General features: G+C 38.6%; 1 protein-coding gene across 3 annotated transcripts in view; it reads right to left on the bottom strand.

The window, feature by feature from the left end:
* The window catches only part of ikzf2 (IKAROS family zinc finger 2), a 50,390-nt gene that overhangs the window by 15,702 nt on the left and 10,670 nt on the right, over window positions 1-24,018 (bottom strand). For all 3 annotated transcript variants that reach the window (XM_053496796.1, XM_053496795.1, XM_053496794.1), the window contains exons 3-5: window positions 13,941-14,045; window positions 5,632-5,823; window positions 62-229 (exon numbers count right to left, since the gene is read on the bottom strand). In XM_053496796.1, coding sequence (XP_053352771.1) covers window positions 62-229; window positions 5,632-5,823; window positions 13,941-14,045 — 465 coding nt within the window. The remainder of the gene's footprint in view (window positions 1-61; window positions 230-5,631; window positions 5,824-13,940; window positions 14,046-24,018) is intronic.

Here is a 24,018-nt window from a genome sequence, read left to right as displayed (position 1 = left end):
TAAGGAAGTGAATGGAAGTGTTTTATGTTATAAAGAGGAACTAGGCTGAGATGAGACGTACCAGAGTGTGTGCGCAGGTGGCCGGTGAGGGCGTCACGGCGGCGGCAGGCGTAGCTGCAGAACGGGCACTTGAAGGGTTTCTCGCCTGTGTGAAGCTTGATGTGCCTCAGCAGGTTTCCTTTTTGGGTGAAGGACACGCCACACTGGCTGCACTGGAATGGCCGATCACCTGCACGCGAGGAAAGCAAGATCTTGATTTGTGCGACTGGTTAGACCTGGAGCTGAGAATCCACTACAACAGTGTGGTGTGAATGTTACACACTTTGTTTTTGCACTGGTGTACTTGTAAACCCCAGGCTACCGCAAGAAACGATACAGTACAATTTATATTCTTACAGCAATATTTAAATCGAAGATTGTTTAGTAGCCCTTGATCAACATGTGAACAACTTCCAGGATTCCTGTTGAGTCATGAATGATGATGACGATGATGATGGTGATGTGGAGAAGAACTATTATGAGCTTAGCTTATCTTTTAACTTAGCTTGATTTTAAATAACCTTTTCTTTATTATAATTATTTAATTCTCTATGACTTATTTTAAAAGGTTCATTAAAAAAAAAAAAAAAAACTTCTAGTAGGAGGTTTGGATAAAAAACAAAGTTGTGTGCTTAAGCTACCATCAAGGAGAACACTTTTTACAAGAATACATTGGCTGTAAGCTGTGGAAGTGGTGGCTCAGGCGGCTAAGGCTCTAGGTTGTTCCGGGTTCGAGCATTGCCATCGGTGGGTTGCCACACCCGATACTATTACCCGCGGCATGTGGGTTCCTGTTCGAGAGATTTTAGTTTAACATTTGTTCAGCTGTTTCCTCTAACCAGTTTATCATGAATTTCTTTATTCCAGCACTGCACATTTATAATGCATGTACTTAAAAAAAAATGTGATTAGTTGCGATTAATCACAGACTATGACTGCGTTTAACTAGCTAAAAATGTTTAAAAGCACTAATTACTTTACAACAACCGAGCAATTTGATTGGACGAGAGGCATTCTATGAGATGTTCTAACAATCATTAACAAGGGCACTACTTGCTGTGTGGAACAAGGGACTGTACGCCCTAGTGCACTAGCTTTTGCTATTCGAGATTCAATCCTCGTAGCTGAGGTTAAAAGCTAAAGTTTAATGAGTAATCCTTATTTTGGCTACATAATTACACGTACCGGTAAGAATTTACAACTACTTTTTACTCCTGTTAATTACACACACCAGCTCCGCCAGGCTCTGATAGTTTGCTCGGCGAGTCGTGGAAGGTGGATGTGTTGGTGAGGCAAAATAACTGGTTAAAGGTTCCTACAAAATCGTAATCTGTTGATAATAAATGGTGGTTGTATGACATGAATATCACACTCGTGGATGTGCTGTTATTCTGAATATCTCCAATACTCCCTCATGCCTACGACCTCATCACAGCCGTGCCGATATCCAGCACAGCAGCACGACCTCGTGTGTGATATCGCTTAATTAATAGTTTGCTAAATCCTGCCAACGCAAATTAGCACTAACAGGACAAAAGCTGTGGGTGTTTAAAAGCAATTCAAGCAAAAAAAGAAAAAGAAAAAAAAACCTGACCGAATTTTGACTTAATTAATGCAATTAATGCAGTTTGCACTCATTAGACATCAAATGGTTCCCGGTTTTAAGAGGGCACCATGCATGTCATTCAGGTGCTTTCAAATATGGAGTGTCTAGCCTGATGAATGTTCCCTTTTCGTGTGAAATATATCAGTGAGACTCGTAACTGGGGCTGAATAACACGTCTCCTCTCAACTCGCTTCCAAAAGAAGTCTAGTGCGTTTCGAATTTAGACAGAAAGCGATTCAGCTTTCTGTCTAAATTCGCAATTAACTGAAATAAAGGAAGGTAATCAAATCTTCCTTGTGGGTTGGAAAGTGTGGTTTAATGTTTTTGTAGATGTGAGATGCTAAACTGAGCTGTGAACCACAAATTAAGTGTGTAATGTGTTCTGGAGATTCAGACACAAAATAAGAAGATAAACATTGGATATGGTAAAAAAAAAAATTCAAGTTACACTTAATATTTCTATAACGATCTTATCATTTATTGAGCATTGAACACTGGCTTGATGTTCTCTTTAATTTGGGGATTTCTGATTCTTACGTGCACTTGGGAACATTTTTGGTCTCCACATATCAGTAAATAATAAGGTTAATTATTTCGCAGTGTAAACCCAAACCAAAAGGCGAAGAAACCAAAAGTATTCATTTCACTCCGATTCAGACTCGAATTAATCGCTGTGAAAGCGCCTTTACACACCCGGGTCATAGGATTTGTTACAGGACTTTTCTTAAGTAGTGTTAATGCAAGCATTTTTTGAGAAACCCAGTAGCAGGAAGTTACGATTGCACCAGTAGACAAACAGATCCGCTTCAGAATATATAAAATGAGAACATCGTTTGAGACTTAACCAAAAGTGGTAATAGGAGATGTTCCAAAGTTTCTGCTCGGCATGTGTAGGCCAGATGTGGTGTAGCAAACGCGACCTGGTGCTTCGTTTTCTGTTTTTGGATAATCAAAGCAATGCGGTGCACGTAGAGTCGCATCTCAAAAGGCTGAAAGCTGGTGAAAATCGATGCATTTGATACAGCTGTGCTCCTGCCATAGCTGCCATAAAAAATTTTTTTTAACATTGTATATTTGGAAAATATCTTTTGAATCAGTTCATATATATTTAACACTTTACTTTTTTCTCGGAAACATTGTATCAAAGTATCAAGTATTGACTCTTGTCTGTTATTGTTAGTTGACAGAATGGATAGAATGATTGAATGATGAAAGGGGTTCCTGGGGGGCCGGCGTTTCTGTCATGATCATGGCACTGGGATACGTGCATCAGTGTAGCAGGGGGTTATATAGAGACATAAAGGGAGTTATTATCTCTTGTAACTGTGTTTGGTTATCAAAAGTCCCGCTTTGACTTGAACGCCCCCCATGTTTAATTTAGTCCCCTGCACTCTTGTTCACTTCCTCTGATTGCACTTATTATAGTGCTTACAGCTAGGATCTGCACTTTACACTTACCATCAAGCATATTTACCACACACACACACACACACACACTAATATACTGCCATTAATTGAACTTTCCCCTCTTCCTCTCTCCTCTCCTTTCAATCTTTCTTGACGCACACTATGTATTGCACAGACGCAGAGTAGCCCGAGCCTCACCACGAGTATTGTACAATTGTCACTGGCTTTTTTTTTTTTTTTTTTGCACATGATAAATAAACTTCAGAGGATTGGTGATCATTTTCAAATAATAAAAAAGCCAGAATTTGACTTTGATTCTCTCGTTCTGTAAGTAATGACATCATTAAAGATTATGTCGAAGATCGTCCATTAAAACATTACATGCACCTTAATAACTGAACGCAACAACACTACTTTAGGGATTTTATGTAGACAATGTGTAGAGACGTACAAAACAATGGTGTTGCCCTGTACTTACTGTTCTATATAGTTCCACCCCTAGCTGGAAGCGCATGAGATGTTGGTTTTGACTCTGAGTGCTAACCACTTTCGAAACACATTCTCAGAACGCATGGCTGGTCCTTTTATAAATAGAGTAGTGGGATGAGAAAGTGTTAGATCACAACAGCGTAGCCTCTGTCCTTTTTTTTTTTTTTGCAGAGCCTGGCTTACCACACAGGCTTTCCAGCCAGAGCGACCTTGTACAACACTTAAAGGTCGTTGCATTTTGTACAAGCTCTGATCTCCTTCTACTGTACTGACTCCTTCGCTAAGCTATATAAAAAAAACAACAACTCGTAGCATTGTGACCGTTCAGACCGGCCCGACTTTGGCTTTCCCATGGCGATCAGGTAGAAAATCCAGATCCAGATAAGATCGAAACATGTCTAGAGATGCTACTGTGCGTGTTTTGTTTTAAAGTAGCCGTCGGATTGAGAAAGCTGAAAGCTGAAATCTGACGCAGGAGTTCTGATTAGCGCCAAATGAAACATCCAGAACAGGTTGTGGAAGATTCCTTGGATAGTGTCCCTGAGAAAACAATTGTTTTCTTTTATTTTTAAACCCTGACCTACCAGTGCACTCGACACCTAATGCACTTCTAAACACTGCATGTCCAGGTGAAGCTTTTTTAAACGGTTAAGCTGTCGATTTTCCATAAATGTATTAAACCACTGCGAGATAAATTACCCTACATTTTAATAGGTTTGTCCATAAGGTCCAAAGACATGGTCTCGGCACATGGGACGTCCGTTACTTGGCAGTGAAGGAAGCAGAAGAAAGTACGAAAGAAGAGCGAGCATGATGTTCATGATCTTCAGTCTGCCTTCTAAGAAGCCGAAGCGTATTTATTAAGAATTAAAATTAGCGTGTAGGATTATTTACGCAAATGTTCCACGAGTATGTTCGAGCCTTGAAGTGCTTTTATGCTTGTGGTTTCAAATTTCACAACAGCGCTCTGCATCTCTTTTGCTTTGTGGTAAAACAGGGAACACACGGCATCGTGAGAGAGAAAGAGAGAGAGAGAGAGAGAGAGAGAGAGAGAGCTTGTCTCGGAGAAACGTCTAACATGCATCGGAAAGAAGTCGTATGTTTATTAGTAATGCCTAACTAAAATATGAAGTATTTTCTAAGAACGTGCTTTTTTTGGGGGACGACAGTATGACTAACAAATATGCAAAAGAGTTTACATTGAGGAACCTGTACTTTAGAGCGGTTTGTATCGTGTGCTGTTGGTGCGGTAGCAACACACACCTCCTCCAGTATGTTACTCTGTTTAAAGTGTATCTTTAATGGAGAGGGTGGAAGTGCACAGAGCGAGTGTGCTCGTTAAAAAAAAATGAGTGCGAGCTGACGTGAAATGACCAAAGCATTCACTCCGGACAGCGAGAAATAGGAAGCACGAGTGACTCGGCTGATACGAAGCACTCAAATTTTTTATAGTGATAGTTTCTATAGTACACTGTTAGTTCAAAACTGAACTTCTGGAAAAAAAAAATATATTTTAATGCATGACTTAACCTGGCCATACTTAGCATGTTGGACTTTTTCATGGTTATCACTTATTGCACTAGAAACGCCGCTGGGGGAGGGGGGGGGGGTTGTTGCTGGGGGTGGTTGCTCAATGGTTAGGGCACTAGACTACAGAATTGAAGGCACCATCAAGTTGCCATTGTTAAGCAAGTGCCTTATCCCTGAACTGCTTAGATGTATGAGGACAGCCGCTCTGGAAAAAGCCAAGCCGAATGCTCTAGTTAGGGCTTCTTAGATGGTCGAGTTGCACGTTTCGCTCAAAGTTCAATTGAAGTTTGGTGGTGAAACCCAACAACAACAACAACAGGAAGACGGGCAGGGCGGTGGTGGTTAAATGATTAAGGTGACGACTCCAGGTTACTAATCAGAAGGTCAAGGGTTCAAGCCCCAACACTACTGAGCCTGCCACTAAGTCCCTTAACCCCTTCTGCTCCTGAGATGCTGTATAGTCTCTAGCGAGATCCGTTTAGGTTTAGGATGAAAAAAAAAATTAATCAACAGGAGTGTATGTTGAAAATGATCCGCTTCCTTACATAGCACACACTCACCATTGGGCAGTCGTATCGCAGAGTCAGGCGGTGCCTCGGCCCCTCCCCCGACATCCTGGAGGTTGTTCGGGCTGTCCATCATGGGCTCTTCCAATACCGAGCCTTCTTCGCCGCTGTGCGCCATCTCGTCCTGGCTTACGGCTCTTCTCTCTGCGTCGTCCTCAGTTCCCTCCTCCTGTTTGATCTTATGCTCTGGAATAGAAATCAACAAGAGGGATAATTAACATTACGGCTTCTGAAATACCACACACACACACACACACACACACACACACAGTTAACATCTGTGGTGTGAATGGTATTTATTTTTTTAATTCAAGTTGGTTCAGTTATACATGACTCAAGACTTCAGTGTGGGATTTATTTCAATGTATGCCATTCACACACACACACACACACACATGCAAACAAACAGTTCAGAACAACCCACTGTGAACTGCTCTGTTACTATGAAAGCCGAACGTTTCCTTCAAGCAGCACAAACGTCCTGATTAACCCTGATGGGTAGCAACACGAGCAGTAGCTGGAGTTGGTCCGGTTTCACGTGACAAAAGTCGCAAGACAAGGTGCGTACGCTAAACCTGATCCTAACCCTGAGTCTAATTGTTAATCCTAATAAATTTTTCACACACATAAAAATTCATAAAACATTGTTATGAATTTGCAAATCAGCGACCATGATGTCCGAAACAATGAGACATAATCCTGAAACCAACATGCTGTTGTTGTTTTTGGAGCAACATTCCCTTTAACCACTCTCAAACATCTCCTACTCCTACTCCTACTCCTACTCCCACGCCTCCCGATCACGGCCCAATAGAAACTTCACTCCGGTTAAACTGGATACTAAATTCAGATTCCGTGTAACCGAGACTGTAAAAAGTTTCCAAACACATTTATTTATAAATCTGATAGTTACTGTACATAATTATTACTTGTCATGTAAGTTTTGGAATTAAAAGGTTATAATTATTCCATGCACCAAACCAAAATTATGCTTAATTTTTTTCCTATTTAAATTATTAAAACATCAACTTTTAATGAAAGTAATAAAAAAAAATATATATTTTTTTTTATTTGAAAATTTTATTTCTATTTAAATGTCGACTCGATTCATTATACTTGTAAATATTTAATGTGTTAAGACGTGACACATTGACTTTTTTAAGCAAAAATTATAAAAAAAAATTTTTTTGCAGATTGGAAGTGACAAAAGTTAACATTCATTTAGACGTATTTGTTATTTTAAAAAGGTTAAACCGGCTATAATGTAAGTAAGAAAGTATAGGAACGTGTTTCATAGAAGTTCAACATTAAACATGTCTAAAAATGTATTAAAAAATTATACTTTTAAAACTGGAATCATTGTTCAATTCCTACCATGTGCTTATTAACTTTCTTTTTTTTTTATTTTGTTTTTCTGATCCAGACAATCGAGTTGCACCCAGACACTTTTCAAATGATGGAAAACTTTTACACATGAGTGTCTACGAGTAGACTTTAAATAATTACGCACACAATTTTTTTTTTTTTACTTTTTTTGTGTTCTGAAGTGTGTGTGGTTGTGGATTCTGGGTGTGGGTGTGTGACTGCGTGTATGTGTAGCAGAGCAGGGAGGTTAACATTGCTTAAAATTTCCGGGTGTTATTTTTTATATATATATATATATATATATATATATATTTTTTTTTTTTTTTTTTTTTACTAGAATGTTTCCTAAGCTTCAGATCCTTGTTCATGAGACTAATGAAACCTTTCAATACGCTTAAAATAAAACATTAGAGAAAAGTAGCGGAGCATTTATTAGCGCCGCCCTGCAGTTCGCTCTGAAGACATGTCCCATACTCAATTGGGGAACCATGACCACGTCACACACCACACACACTCACCCTGAACCAAAAATAGACACACTAAGACACAAATGAGACATATGAAAAAAGAAAAGAAAGAAAGCGAGATGCAAATGAGCAAGCGCCCAGCCTGTGAGTTTTCCGTCTCGACCACACAGGAAGAAAACGCAACACCTCTCCGCGTCGTTCCACAATGCATCAGGTGGAAAAACGTCCCGGCCTCCGTGTCAGCGCGCCATCCGGCCCGACCTGTTCTGTTGTAATATCAGCTCTTTTTAAGTTAATCTCTGAGCAGGAGCGGCTTTAAGTCACAGAGCACAAGATCACAGGACGGCGACTGGATGAGTCGCTTCCCTCCTACCCATAATCCTGTTCTGCAGGATAAGTAACAAAATCCGAGCACTCTGTCACTCTAATTACAGGGGTCAGGAGAGGTCTGATATCCTGTCCCATCCTTTAAACAGATTACAGACGGCCAGAAATCAAAGACGCACATTTATGAAATTTAAACAGTAAGTAAGGACTTTGATGAAGCCCCAGATATTTCAGCTGCACGTGCGTCTTCTGCCTCGGCGTGAGCAACAAGGAGTGCCTGAACGTGGCATGCCCTTTAGCTTAGCCACATAGCATTTTCGATTTTGCCTGCTGGCATTTCCAGAGAAGTTTGACGACGGTGACAGTAGACGTTGCGCAACGCCTGCGCTCCTTAGCTTTCAAAGAAACACCCATGATCGATGCACACAGAATGTTTCACAACCCTGCCACAACACTGCACCTTGCATCACAGCTTCTTCAATCAACTCTTCCTCAAATTCACAGTTCAATTCCCAGGTAGACGCTTCGCGCAGTTCCGCGAAGGATCTCGCAACTCGACCGCACGCGACGACACGAGCGCTGAGATGAAAAAGGTTTATTAGTGCGCGGTTCTGAACGGGGGGCTTTTGTAGAAAAAACAAAGTGCACAAAGGAGAGCTGATTTCTTGCACCGTGACAGGTGGGTCAGGTGATCAGAGCGGCACTCCCCTGGGATTATCTCCACTTAAGCCTTTTTTTTTTTTCACATTTTTTAATCAAAAGTGATAGAGGTGAAAGTAAATCTGGTGGATTATTTGGCAGCCTTTGTCCAAAATGCTTCTTTTGGATGGGAAAATAAAACGTGTCCAAACAGGGACCAGACGCAAAAAAACAAAAAAAACAAAACAAAACAAAACAAAATGTCTTAATCATTTAGATTCTTTTGCACAGTTGACACTTGTTAAAGAAATTCTAAGGAAACACAGAATTAACAGCCTGTAATAGTCGATACCAAACATTGACGTTATCACAAACCACAGAGACATTTCAATATAACGCTTAAACCATAATGGATTATTTACTGATCATAAAATTAAGCAACGTTATGATATGATACGATATGATATGTGTGGTGTGACAGGAAGAACAATAGTAAAGAAAACTGTATACAAACAAATGTGATACTGGTTGTTTATGGAACAGCCGCAGCAGCGACCTCATTTCCCCTCTTGTCTCTTCCAACTATTTAGCATCAGCAGTTTACCGGCTGATCATCTGTCATCATCTGAACCTGTTTCTCACTCAGTCTGGACTGAAGTTAGATGTTTTTTTTTATTTTTTTTTATGCTCAAATGATTCATAGGTCACTTTTATGGCTTAACAAACAAAAAACATTCGACTGAAACTGCTCAGGTCCAGGGACTAAACTGGAAAACCGGTCCAGCAGGAAGCCTGGAGAACTGTTCCCCGAGACTACATTAAAAATACAAGAAAGTCTGGAGCTTTGGGAGCGAAAAAATGTGATGAGATGATGAGAGGGGCCGATACTTATACACAGTACTGTACTAGTTGTGGTTTGTTGTTTCTGTTTGTCCGCCTTTGTTTCTTGTACTTTTAAAATTCACCGTTTACAAAGTAGCACCCTGTATTCTGTACAACAACTAGAAAGACTTTCTTCTTTCATCTTTTGTCGTCTTTTCTCCGCTTTTTCGATTTTCGTTTCTGTTCCACGCATTCATTCTAATAAACTGCTGCTTCAAAATCATCCCAACTGCACACCTGATCTATAACAGCTCTGCGTTACGAACCCTGATAGCTACTGTGAGGAAGCGTTTACTATAAAGGGTGTTCAAGTCAAACCGGGACTTTTGATTGTACAGTAAACCCTCCCTCTATGTCTCTATATTTAATCCCCTGCTACACTTATGCACTTTTCCCAGTGTTTCACTAGTGCCTGGACACCATCAAGGTGAAAAGTTTTCTCAGTACACCAGGAGCCATGATCGGCCTGCCTGTCTGATTCACGTCTGAAACACCGGCCTCCCAGGAACTCCTGAAAGGACCTTTCCTTTAATGACTGTGGTGTACCACTAAAAAAGGAAACTTTTTACCTTGATTTCTATATAGAAATAAAGGCGGTTTTACTCTGATATTCTGCACAAAAAGTCCCATTTTGAGTTGAACGCCCCTCGCAATTGCCTATTAAGAACAATAACAATAATACACATGATAGAATAAAGATAATGAGAAAATGTATTTAAAGGATGAGTACTAAAACAGTAGGAGATTTAGGGAAAATATTCGACTCCTAACACTTTAATATCTAATATTAACACGTGTTAATAAGCGCTTTATGGCCATTTGAGTAAAAAAACAAAATGTCCGTCTCCGAGTACAGTACTGTACTGTACACATGTGCTTAGAAAACACAAAGATATATTAATAAATGCTAAGGATAGCAGAGTGTTAGTCTCAGACTGGCCAGGATTACCAAGACGTCACCCTGACTTTTGTCCAGAGTGAACCATAGGAAGAAAAAGGGAGACGCAGAAACACGGCGGGGCTGCAGCTGCGTGAACTTGAAACGGTTGCCGGGACAACGGCGTACCGAATCCTTCAGCCTCCTCGTCCTCTAGCGATCAAAGAGGCCAAATGGAGTGAGAGAGACAGACAGTTCGCCCACACTCAGCCGTCTCTGCTACACACACACACACACACGCGCGCGCGCACACACACACACACACACACACACACACACACACACAATCTAGCACAGCACTTTGTGTTTGAGCATCTGTGTGTTTGTCTCAGGGGTTTGAAACGAGCGTGGTCGTAACTCGCAAGCCTGATCTCACTCACAGTGTTTGGAACACTTCACGTAAAGATCGTAACCCATAAAGACGTTACTTCTTGGCATCACACGCTCTTGCACGGAGTTATGATTAGGAATTAAAATACATTCCATTTCATAACTAGATTTATTATGCGTTATGAATTAATAAAATGATGCATCGTACGCAATGTCCATAGAATATCACCAAAAAAAAAAGAAAAGAAAGAAAGAAAAAAAGAAAAAAGCCATGCGGTGTACTGCAGTAAAATGCCTGGTTTGTTTATTAATTACTATTATTATTTTTTTTATTAGTTAGTTATTTTGTCCATTATTTGATTTGGTATTTATTAGATAAATGTATTTATTTGTCAATTCCATTGTTTATTAAATAATTAATGTGTAATGTAAAGTAATTATTGACACTATAATATTGTTGCCTACATGTATCATTAAATTGATTTATTTATTAATTATAAAATTCTAATGAAGCTTCTATTATACTAATCTATAAATCTAATAATTGAATCATAATAATACCTGGTTATAAATTAAATTTGGCTTAACTAAATATAATTCTGGTTTCATATAATTTTAAGAAATATTTATTTTTGGGAAATAATATTAATTTAATACACTTACGTAGAATTATTTTAACATACAATACTTTGAGTTATATTTACATTTATTTCCTTGCTTGTAAACGCACCTTTTCTTCATAAACAAAGCCTAAAAATCCTATAAAAATCATTCTCACATGCCTAATATCATCGTTTTGATTTGCTGATTTACTTACACTAAATTTTTTGCCCTTTGATTTTAAAACAAAATTTTAAAAGGATATAAATCTTCTAGAAATTTAAAAAAGCTTAAATATAGGGTGGAGTAAAACACGTTCCAGTAGATCGCAGTGAGTTAACATTCCAGTGTGTGAGTGTTTAATGACACAGACTTCAATCACCAGACTTTTAGAGTTCAAAGATCAAGGGTCAGACGTGAATATAAAGCACTGCCGCATTTTCTCTTCCTCCAATGAGCTTAAAAACCTTTATATCCATCATGCAGTTCTGCTCGGGACAGCTCTGTTGTTTATTTATTTATTTATCCAAATGTAAACAATTTCTTTGATGTGGAATTAAAAAGTAATTGATAGAGACCTAAAACAGTATTTTACAAACAAAACAACACAAAAGTATTTAATGTTAGGGGTATTACTTGACAATATGACGGCAGCTTGCAAACTAGTAATTATTATTTTTTTTAATTAAAGGATGACATCATACTTTTTAATCCATGACCTGTACAAAACACATTCCTGATCTTAAAGTTTTCTTATGTTACAGAGAAACTATGTAAAAGTACAAAAAAATCTCCTCTGTCCTGATGGTAAAATGTTCTGCCACTGGAGACTCCACCCATGTCCGTATGGAAGCTGTTACTATAGTAACGACGATGTATTGAGGTATCAGTGCCTGGTACTGCAGCTGCGCCAGCTTTTATAGAAAAGTCGAAAACACCTTCTGACTTGTGCGCTGTATTGAAATCAAACGCAGAGTACACATGTTGGTGCAGCTGCAAAAAAAATCCAAGAAGTTGAAGCAACTTCTCTTTGCTCAATATGAATTAGAAATGTCTCAACCCTCGCTGTGCAATGACAGTTGTGTATCTGAGAACAGCTTCAGCATGGGATTGTGGTCTCTCTGTGTGTATGTGTGTGCGCTGATGTCGATTCTCTGTACACCATACTCACGATGACGAGCCCAAAAAGCAGCGCGCTCGGCTCTCACACGCTCATGGTTTTGAGGAAGGCAGAGGTCTGTCTGTCCCATCAGATGAAAGATAAGATGTGCACTATTCTGAGTTGTTTTTTATAATATATTTTAAACTTGGTAAGATAAAGTTTCTTCCTCTATCCATTACACACTGAGTTCTTCTTTTTTTTCTTCTTTCTTTTTTTTTATCTGACTTTGGCAACAGAGTTGAACAGTCAGGTCCTGGAAGTAAACTTATGTAGGACGGCTAAAGAATTAATCAGTAATTATATAAAAACATGAGAAAGACACGATGATGGGAATTTGTCTCCTTTTTGTGTACCATTGAGCACTGCTTGTAAACCTAATGTTGAGCTACAGTAGCTAGCCATGTCGACAGGATGTTGTAACGCCTATCGATTTGATTAGACTTGAATAAATTACAGATTTGAAATCGGATTTGGAATTCAGACCGGGCATCATCAGAGCTTTAACAGGTTTCTATGGCAACCCCTCATTAACCGAGTGGTACTTGTAAGGAGAACATTTTGCACAATCTAAGCTTAATAATCAAGAGACAAAATCATGTTGTCTAATGAAAAATAAAAAATCTGTTCGTGTCACCAACCTGCATCACCAAACAAGGTCACACATTACGAGTCTCATTACAGTCTGAGAGTGAACACCCATAAGTCCTAGAATACAAAGCGTTTGCGACTTAAAGGAACTTAAATGTGTTTCTGAATATTCAATTTCCCTCCCAACCTGCAGGGTGCACTCTTTTATTTTACACCGTATGCATTTAAGTTAACTTTTGCATTTACCCTACAGTGTTTTACATTTATATTTTACCTTAAGCATTTAGAATTTAGAAGTTACCCTTAGAAGCTAGTTAGCTTTGTAGCTCGCATTAGCCATTAATTAGCTGATTATTAAGGAGGAAAAGTGTCGTTTAAGATGACATAACGTTTTCAGATGTGCTTCTGTGACTGGTTGAGAATGTGGGTTCACCCACGCTGAGACCTACAGTTAGTGTACTTAATGACTGTAGGACACCTGGGACGCCAAGTGATGCATATAGTTAAAGTGCTGTCCAATCAGATTAACTCATTTGTGTATACCGAGAACTATTCGATAACTTTTTTTCCTAACTCCACAAGAAGAGACAAGAAAAAAACAAAACAAAACACTGACAACATTTTACACTAAAACATGAAGACAAGTAACCGATGTTATTAAGTTGAGAAGAGAGATTTATTTGGTCTTTCACAATGCATTATGGGATTTGTAGTTCATTTCCTTGTACTATACAGCGCACAGGTATAAGTTCCTGGTAAATTTTTCCGAACCGTCTTATTTTAATGAAAGTTACAGAAATGATTAGGGAAAAAAAAGTGGGCGGGGCCAATTTTCTGTGTCGGGGACTATTTCGAGCAGATATGACGAGGACAGCGATAAGTAATTAATGAATCAGGTGAGTGAAAAGGCATGTGTGTGCGTGCTACATGTGCGTGCTGAAAGTGTGTGCTGAGTGTCTCCGTGGTGCAGTGAGTGCACAGGGAGTGTTCGTGGGTGGAGACTCACCGGAGGGAGATGTGGGACTTTGGGAATGTTGCCCGTTGTGTGTGTGGAGCGACAGGTCCACCTGCATTCTGCTGCTCTCCTTCCTGGGAGAGCACTCGCCGTTACCTTAGAGACACGTACACACACACACACACACACACACGCACACAAACACACAGAGGAAGATAAGTATAGTGAGGACCTCGTCTTGCTCGGGGGAACAGAGTGGCGTGGCTTTTTAGATGGTCACGCATACATGTACAACGTGCATGCACACAAATATACACACTCATATACACAAATAGAATGAGTTGGAAGGTGATTATATCTGAAAGATCATCATGAATGCACAAAGTCAAGAAAGCGCTGTGGAACACACTTCGTATTTCAAGTAGGATTTGATAAATAAATAAATAAATAAATAAATTCCACTTTTAGGTATGTTACACACATAAGGTTTACTAAAATCAAGTCTTCATCCACCCAGTAACACTTCACATAAGCAGCATTTACGTAATTATTACTGGGTTAACCTTAAATTAGGAATTAAACACTTCGCAGCGTGGCGTTGTAGGAAATACATCCACGCCGAGGATACAAGAACAGTGCTTTATTGTCTCAAGTGTGATGGTTACAATGTTACATTTATGCATGAATGAGTATTAATGATACTTTTTAATCCATGTAATAGTTACATTTAATCAAAACATCAACAAAACAAGTTTACTTATATTATAGCATATACATTGTTTCTTCACCTCTCTCTCTCTCTCTCTCTCTCTCTCTCTCTCTCTTTCTGTCCCTCCCTCCCTTTCTTTCTTCCTTCCTTCCTCTCTCTCTCTTTCTGTCTCTCTTTTGTTCTTTGCCAAAAACATAGCTAAACTACCATCTCTTGATCCTGGAGACTCCTTCCATAAATGTTAAACAACCATTTAATTACAGAAAACAATCACAGGTTTTTATTTTATTTTATTTATTTATTAATAGATTTGTATAGCAACAACTCAAATATGCAAAAAAATAAATAAAATAGACAAATAAAGACGTGATTAGTTAACAGTCAGGAAAGAAGTCTCCAGTGTCAACTCACTAACAATCTAACAATCAATACACTAAAACACGTTGTCTGATAAATAAGGACGTGTTTGGTTAACAATTAAGAAAGGAGAGTCCAGTACCGGTAGCTCACAGTTTAACTGGAACTGCGTCACAATCGATTGCACTTATTGCGACTCTCGTTACACTCTGATAGAGAACACCCATACCAAGAAGTCCTCTAGTACACAGCTTTTGCAATTTAAAAGAAATTTATGTGTTTCATATTTAATTTCCCTCCTAATGTTCAGGGTGAAGCTGAATGTTCAGGTTTTTGAAAGCAGTGGAAGTTGTCACTATGAAAACGATAATGCATGAAAACAAGTATTTTAAATTAAATATTTTGTAACTATAATTCGCAGCTGAGCTGCAATCTGAGGTGCTGTGGGAGAAAATGCTCAACACCTTCTGACCAATCAGAAAGCAATATTACTGTATAATTAATCATATCGTGCTTATTAACACAATTCATAATTGCAATTTATGTTTAAATCGTAACTTAGTACACATGCAATTACCAAACCTTATAGCATCCAGGATATTAACAGAATTGTACTTAAAACTGAGCTGCAAATATAAATGCTGAAAAAAATCAATTACCAATTAAACACCACGGTCACCATTACTACTGTGGACAAGTCTGAGCTCGTTTTATTATTTATTCCATATGAAAAGTATAAAAGTGTTACTTATTCAACCTTATAGATGGTGTATTGATACCGAATATCTTCATTTATTAAAAGCAATAATTTAGTAACACTGCTAATTAAAGAAAAGAGGTGCCATTATTTACTCATTATTTTTATGATAATAAATAGCTTAACGAGATATTACATATTAGCATCCGTCTAAGAGCTCTAAAGAATTCTACTTTCTGATTTGTCAGATCACAAATCAAGGTCTTATATCAGTGTCCTTGTTCTAATATGTTTAATGTTGTTTCCGCGGTAATTTTTCTGTAATGTTTAAGGAAGAAGACGCGAGTTTCATTATAGTCTTTAGGACCCTGGAGTTTTTACACCTCATGGTATCATGGTCTCTCATCAATACGTGTTTAATTTTTTCTCTAACTAGATTTAAAAAAGAAAACAAGAACTGGTGAGGGAACGGCTGTTTATAGCTGCTACAGCTTAACTAAAATAAAGGAACTGACTTCGAGTCGAGGCTGGTGATGTTAAATGGATTAACCGCCATTTACCATAGACCTTATTTACTCTCAAAATGATGCAATTATGTACACATAGTCGGGAATTTATGCAGAGTTGATCAATTATTTAAGTTATATATATAAATATATATATATATATATATATATATATATATATATATATATATATATATATATATATATAATTTTTAGTAAATATTGACAAAACATCATCAAGATAATTTGCTCATATTGTTTTTGTTATTAAATATCATATGTCAATGCAATATTGTCAAGAGATCAAAAGATGTTTGATGATGATGTCATTCTTTAATAAAATACATACTGTTAGTGTTTGGTAAATAACTGTAAATGTAATGGTACTGTAGTAAAAGACGAATCAAACATTTTGCTGCTCCTCATCAGACTGCCCTGTGGTTGATTAGTTTCCCAATAAAAGCAGGCCTCTCAGTGATTTACATTACAATTCACCCTACTTTGATTTCTACTATACTTTGAACCTATTTTGATTACTGAAATATTTAGTGCATTATGATCCCTATGAAGTGAGAATATACAGGGAATCTAAAGCTATTTAGGATTCAAAAAGTATTGTTTACACTAAACAAAAAAAAACAAACTAAAATATTTATAAACATTAAAGTAAAACAGACAACAATGCTGATAGAAACATATAGAATCTGTATAAATATAACACAGGTAAATTTTTTTGTACAAATAACAAAATTCTTCGGCATAAGATTACTAAGTAACTTGAGAAAACCCGAAAGAAGAAAAGCTAGAAAGCTACGGTCTGGTCCATAATACTTGGTTGCATTCGGAAGCACCTCCTGTCAATCATTCTATAGACTACATCGTGGGGGCGGAGCTCCCTGAACTCCCTGAGCAGGAATAAGATAAAGGTTCAAGTAAGTAATAAAGAAAAGGAAACAAAAGTGTTGTGCAAACGTCTTGAGCCGTGCCTCATCTCTCCAAATTAGATCAATGTAATAATGTAGATCAAATAGAACAAATGGTGTTTATGTGCCTGGGGATACAATTTAAAACGCAATACCTCAGCAGCAACCTCATTTCCCCTCTTGTCTGTTCAGCAGTATACTAATCACCGGCCTGATTGTCTGTCATCTGTTTCTCACTGTTTCGTGCCTCAAGTTAACAAAAAACAAATAAACAAATAAAATTCTTTTGAAACTGGACTGAAAATGAAAGCCAAAACCTTGCCAAAAAAACGACGATCGCTCAAGACGACATTAAAAACAGAATTAGACCATAAAGACTCTTCGGAAGCAAAATACGAAGACATGATCGCTGGCTCAAGACGTTTGCATGGCACCGTACGGTTTATATATTATTTATTATGTCAAACTCACCTACTTAACTGTTAGCGACCTAATCTTGAAATGAACTTTGACTAATCTCACCTAACGCACCTTTAAGTTATTCACATTCTAAACCGTGCCTACACACTTATAAATACACACTCATGTAAAACAGGATTCTTGTGTAGGAGGCCCCACTGACTAAACCGGTGCGTAATGTTAGATCAGGAACATTAGATCAGCGAGCGCACGCAGATAAAACAAAGCGGTAGGAGGCTTTTGTTCCACTTGTCAAACCCTGAGACTGAAGCGGTGTTCCAATCCTCTGACCTCCTACCGCAGTGCACCCTCCCCGTTCCTACGCGGTGTACGCCGCGGCCCCTTCTCCGGTTGCCCAGGCCTGCTCGTGGGCTTTGTTTAGCGAAGTGTGTGCCAGCGGGACGTCCTGTCCTCTCCTGCTGGGAGAGCTTGTTAACCTTTCAGCCGCATGCTTGACATCCAGATTGGATTTCATCGTCTCTCTGCACCCTGCGCTTGAAATGGCTATGCGCCGCGGCCCGTGTTCGCCCGGGGGGTTGGGTGGAGGGGGGTGTTTGTATGGGGCAGCGACCACTTCCTGACTGATTGATCTGTTTTCCTCCCGACCCCTTCAGAGACAGCCTCATATCAATCACACACACACACACAATGCCTTTCTGGTTTACATCATACACCTTCAACGACGGTCAGTTTCTGTTGGTTTGTTCACACATGACCCCTCCATAAATTCCTCTACAGTTCCATAAATTCCTCTTCCAGTTCGAAAGATCCTCTCTACGAGCATTCCGAGTTCACTTACTGTTTTGTTGTATGACTGGCTGCATCATTCACACACTCCACACACTCATAATCATCCACAAGGACACATACACACACATATACACATGCTGCTGCGCCGCAGAGAGCCTTGGCACTTGGCTCATGTTTGATAATGAGTGGAAAGCACCTGCGCTGTCAGTGGTAAACTCTCTCTATTGTAATGGAGCCCTGCCTGTCTAGTCAGACCCTCCTTCAAACAGGTCGGAGCGGCTGAATCAGAACATGACGCGAAAGAGTCCGGAGTTCTCCCTGTGTCTGTGCCATCTTCCGAAACGCTTCAATTAAAAAGTCTGACATGGCGAAAGGGAAGAGAGTTAGCATAGATTCATAACACTAGAGATAAAGTTGCAGCACAGCATAAAGCTAGAACTGATTATTACTCTGTGACAACAAAACACAAACCAGGTCTTACTGTTGTGTTTTGCAAAAAAACACTAACAGGCCGAAGATGGTGTCACGACAAATCACAGATCGATAACACATCGTAGATCTAGTGGAGATTAACGCAATAACAGATTAAATCTCATTAACAGAGAAGGACATCATAGACTTGTAACAAATCTCAGACATGCAGCAGAGCATACAGTAGAAAGATTAATAACAGTTTTAAAAATATAACACATCCTAGGCTTGTCAGTGCATAAACCGTTATAACATCTGAAAACATGTCTGAAAAGACAGAGTTACGATGGCGTTATAACAATTCAATTTTATTTCTATAGCGCTTTTGATGATTCTCGTCGCCGCGAAGCAGCGTTACAGAATTATAGATGGAAATGAATTAGAAAAAAACAGATCATAGGCTTTTATTAAATTCATTTCCTCTCGCTAAATGTATTAGATCACGAGCTTTAATCGTGCGAATGAATTGGATGTATACCAGACTGTTCTTGTTACAGAGCATAAAAATACTTATAATAGATTGTAGGCATATACCAAAGCACAGGCAGAGTTATAACAGATCATAAGCAAGAAATAGACTAAGCACATAGACTAAAAGTAGACCATGGGCTTTTAACAAAGTGTAGATGGAGTTACCAAAGAAAAAAGTCCTAAGGCAGCGTAGAGATATGAGAGAGCAAAAATAGATTTATAACTGAGAATAAATTTATAACAGTGCAAAGATAGACTTATAACAGGACATATAGGGTTAGAATAGAGAAAAGATACTCATAGCACAGACCTATAATGGAGCAAAAAAAGAAACAGAGCAGAGCGTTATAACAAAGCAAACGTAGACTTGGAGCAGAGAGTTATAATAGCACAGAGCAAAGAAATATATAATATAGCACAGATTATAACAAAGCACAGAGTTATAACAGAGCATATAGAGTTATAACAGAGCATATAGAGTTATAACAGAGCATATGGAGTTATAACAGAGCATACAGTGTTATAACAGAGCATATAGAGTTCTAACAGAGCATATAGAGTTATAGCAGAGCATATAGAGTTCTAACAGAGCATATAGAGTTCTAACAGAGCATATAGAGTTATAGCAGAGCATATAGAGTTATAACAGAGCATATAGAGTTATAACAGAGCATATAGAGTTCTAACAGAGCATATAGAGTTATAGCAGAGCATATAGAGTTCTAACAGAGCATATAGAGTTCTAACAGAGCATATAGAGTTATAACAGAGCATATAGAGTTCTAACAGAGCATATAGAGTTATAGCAGAGCATATAGAGTTCTAACAGAGCATATAGAGTTATAGCAGAGCATATAGTGTTATAACAGAGCATATAGAGTTAGACCAGCGCATAGTGTTATAACAGATCATAAACAGTTATAACAGAGCATATAGGGTTAGACCAGCACATAGTGTTATAACAGAGCATATAGAGTTAGAACAGAGGATATAGAGTTATAACAGAGCATAAAGATTAATAACAGAGCATAGATAGACTTATAACAGATCCTATAGTGTTATAACAGATCATATAGTGTTATAACAGAGCATAAAGATTAATAACAGAGCATAGATAGACTTATAACAGATCCTATAGTGTTATAACAGATCATATAGTGTTATAACAGAGCATAAAGATTAATAACAGAGCATAGATAGACTTATAACAGATCCTATAGTGTTATAACAGATCATATAGTGTTATAACAGAGCATAAAGATTAATAACAGAGCATAGATAGACTTATAACAGATCCTATAGTGTTATAACAGATCCTATAGTGTTATAACAGATCATATAGTGTTATAACAGAGCATAAAGATTAATAACAGAGCATAGATAGACTTATAACAGATCCTATAGTGTTATAACAGATCTTATAGTGTTATAAACAGCATATAGGGTTATAATAGACTATGGAGATCTAACAGAGCAAAAGAATAGCTATTACAGAACATTGTTATAGTTAAAAGAGATCTTTATATCGCACAGTCCCAGCAACATTCAAATGATTACAGATAGTATTATAATAGGGGAAATATAGACTTATAGCAAAGCGCAGACGGAATAATAACCGAGCAGAGATAAACTTATGAGAAAGCATAGATAAGACAGATTGAGGTAGATTAAAACATTTTAGAGTAGGCCAAATGCTAACAGAACATAAATCAAACTATAAAATACCATTGGGGGGAAGAGGGGGGGGTGGGTGTAATCGCCTGAGCACAGATGGATAGATTAACAGAAAGACAGACTAACAGAAAACAGATTATAACAGAGCGTAGATCGCCACTGATCGATATAACAAGATGCGAAGAATGCGAATTAGAACAGATAAAGAACAGATAAAGCCAACGTAGATGACAGACCCATCATGGCTCTGTTATAACCTACAGCAACCTATAACTTTATACAGTGAGTTAGCGTAGAAAGTCATAACGTAGTCATAAGACTGTAAGGTCTGTTCTAACTGTGCTTTAAAATCTCATTTTATATGATAAAAACGAATCCCAGTCTCTGTTATTACACATAATCTATGCATTATATACTTTTATGTTATTTATAATATATGTATGAGGCATTATAGCATATGAACTAAGAGAGCATTTCTATAACCCATGTGTGCATTATGAATTCTATTATAACTATGCATGCAGTACCTCATCAGCGCTAACTGTGTTCGTGCTCTGCTACAATTTTATCTATAACCTTAATTTATCAATCTTCTGAATCAATGCTCTTATATTACACTATATCCAATGTAGTGTATATAAAGTCTCCGTTATAACCAATTACTACTTGCTATAACCTACGTCTTGTGTGTTCTGACATATATGGTAGAACACAGCTAGTGATGAGCGAGGGAAAGTGATTAGAAGGCCAAATTGATTGATGATTCGTTATACATGTGGTAATAAGGGGTTATAAGACTGCACAGGAGACAATGCAGCGATGGAGAGAGAGAGAGAGAGAGAGAGAGAGAGAAAGAGAGAGAGAGTCATGGAGAGAGTCAATGACAGACAATGACCCAATCGCAGAGTCCGTGTCTGGTTACCACGCCGGGGTTGAGGGAAATCTCAGGTGACCGTCAGTCCCCTGGCAACGGGAAACGAGCGAGTGCTCCGATCTGAGTGACGGAGAAGGGGAGGATTTTCCATAACAGCACAGAGAGGTAGCTGTGGCCTCCCACTCCGGTCTGCCTTCTTAGGGAATTAGATCGGGCTTGGCAAAAGAGAGTGACTTGTCAGCCCGGGGCAAAGGGAGCAAGCGAGAGAGAGAGAAAGAGAGAAAGAATGAGAGAAAGAGAGAGAGAGAGCTCAAGCTCAGCCAGATGACTCCAGGCCAGAGATAAGGACTGCAAACCACGGAGCAAAACTGAGCTGATATCCATCAAGCACACTGTGTCTATTATCACTCCGAGGAGCTATGACACACTCCATCCTCTGAAAGCGTGCGGTTTTCACGGTTTTACTACTGTTCCACTTCGTGTTGATTTCTCGTCCTACTCTACAAATGAGCATTCGCTCCACACACACACACACACACTCTTACACACGCACAACCACCACATACCACCCTCACACCCAGACTCCCATGGGCCAAGGGCGCATGGATAATATTAAAAAAGCGAGCTGCTGCCCCCGTGCTGATGCAAGTCGAGAGCTTGTAGGAAAGCCCGATGGAGACTACAGGACTGAGTGTGGAACTGATGCTGAGTCATAATCAGACCGTTCACTGAGTCAGTGCACAATGCAGAAGTTGAAAAAAATAAAAAATAACGAGAGAAGCCATTGTTCCATGCACTTTCTTAATCGTAATGGATGAACGCATGGAGGAGGAGGAGGAGGAGGATGATACAAACTTAGAATAAAAAAAAAAACAAATAGTATAAACAGTGGAATATTTGTGGAAAAAAAGAGGCGCTGAACGGATATTTCTTTGGAGTCTGGCCCGGTTTATCAGGAAGGGTTGGGTCAGGAGGCTAATTACAGCCAGCGGTGAAGACGGTGACACTTCGACGGCGTAAGATCATTTGGCTATCTCCATTCTTCCCCTGTGTTGAAAGACACTATTCAAAAGTTTATCTTGGCATTTGGCCCGTTTGGGTTGGGCAAAGCAAAAGCAATCTCAGCTCAGTACACATGAAAAGAGAAAGACGTCGTTTTTTTTTTTTTTTTTTTTTAGACTGGATCCTCTCTCCTGGCGTTGGTCGTGGCATGTTGTAGATGTGCAGGTTTTTGAGTCAGGATCTGGTTTTTCCTGTCAGGCCTTGTGCCTTTTGGATCAAAGTTCCACAAGCAAACCACACTCCTACTTTTACCGCCCTTCACCGCGGGTAACACACACACATGCTGTTCCAGAATATGCTGTCGTATTCGGATAGTCTCTAAACTGTCTGAAAAACTATTGTGTGAAGCAAAGATGTCAGGAACACAACTGATTATAAAATGATAAAAATGTGATAATAAAGGAGCCATGCCACGGATTCCAAACGACTGAAACCGCATCCGCTCTCCCAGACACACACGTCGTAGCCCTTACAGCTCAGAGCAGTTTAGCCAGTAATTGTTTCGCTGTTATTTAAATAAACACATATACAGTTCAGGATGGTGCAGTACAGAGTGACATATTAATAAATAGGCAAAATAATGAACAGAATTTTAGTTCATTTTCACCAACTTCCCCAAACACGACTAAGAGGAAAAATGTGAAACTGGGTCACAAAGGCCATAAAATAGCACGAATACACACGGTCACGTGTTTCTATGGTTGTTTTCGGTTGTTTCTATCACCAAAAAAATTATAATAATATGATCATTTTATGAGCTCTATATATTTGCAACTTTATTCCCATATCCCGGGATGGGGTCAAATTCACCCCTTATAAATGTAATGATAACTTTTGTTCCACCTGACATATCCCATAACCCAAATAAGGGGTTAAAAATGGTAATAACGACTGGCATTAAGAAACACGCTTGATCGCTTCTACTCTATGTATTTATTAGAAATGATGCATGTAGGAAGCTGTTAAAATGTTTAGTTTTTTTTTTTTTTTTTTTATTTGTTCAGCGCTTTAAACAATTTTCACAAAGCAGCCTCACACAGAAATCTGGATATAAGATTTACACGTATGAGCGAGCCAGAGGATGTGGTGTCACGGAACAACAAACAAGCAAACAAACAAACCTGAGTGACATCAGACAACAAACCAACAAACAAAAACAGAATGCATTCTTGATCA

Source organism: Clarias gariepinus, chromosome 5 (assembly GCF_024256425.1).
Source record: "Clarias gariepinus isolate MV-2021 ecotype Netherlands chromosome 5, CGAR_prim_01v2, whole genome shotgun sequence".
Taxonomy (NCBI): domain Eukaryota; kingdom Metazoa; phylum Chordata; class Actinopteri; order Siluriformes; family Clariidae; genus Clarias; species Clarias gariepinus.
Note: the sequence above shows the minus strand (reverse complement) of the source record. Positions and strands in the feature narration are given on the sequence as shown.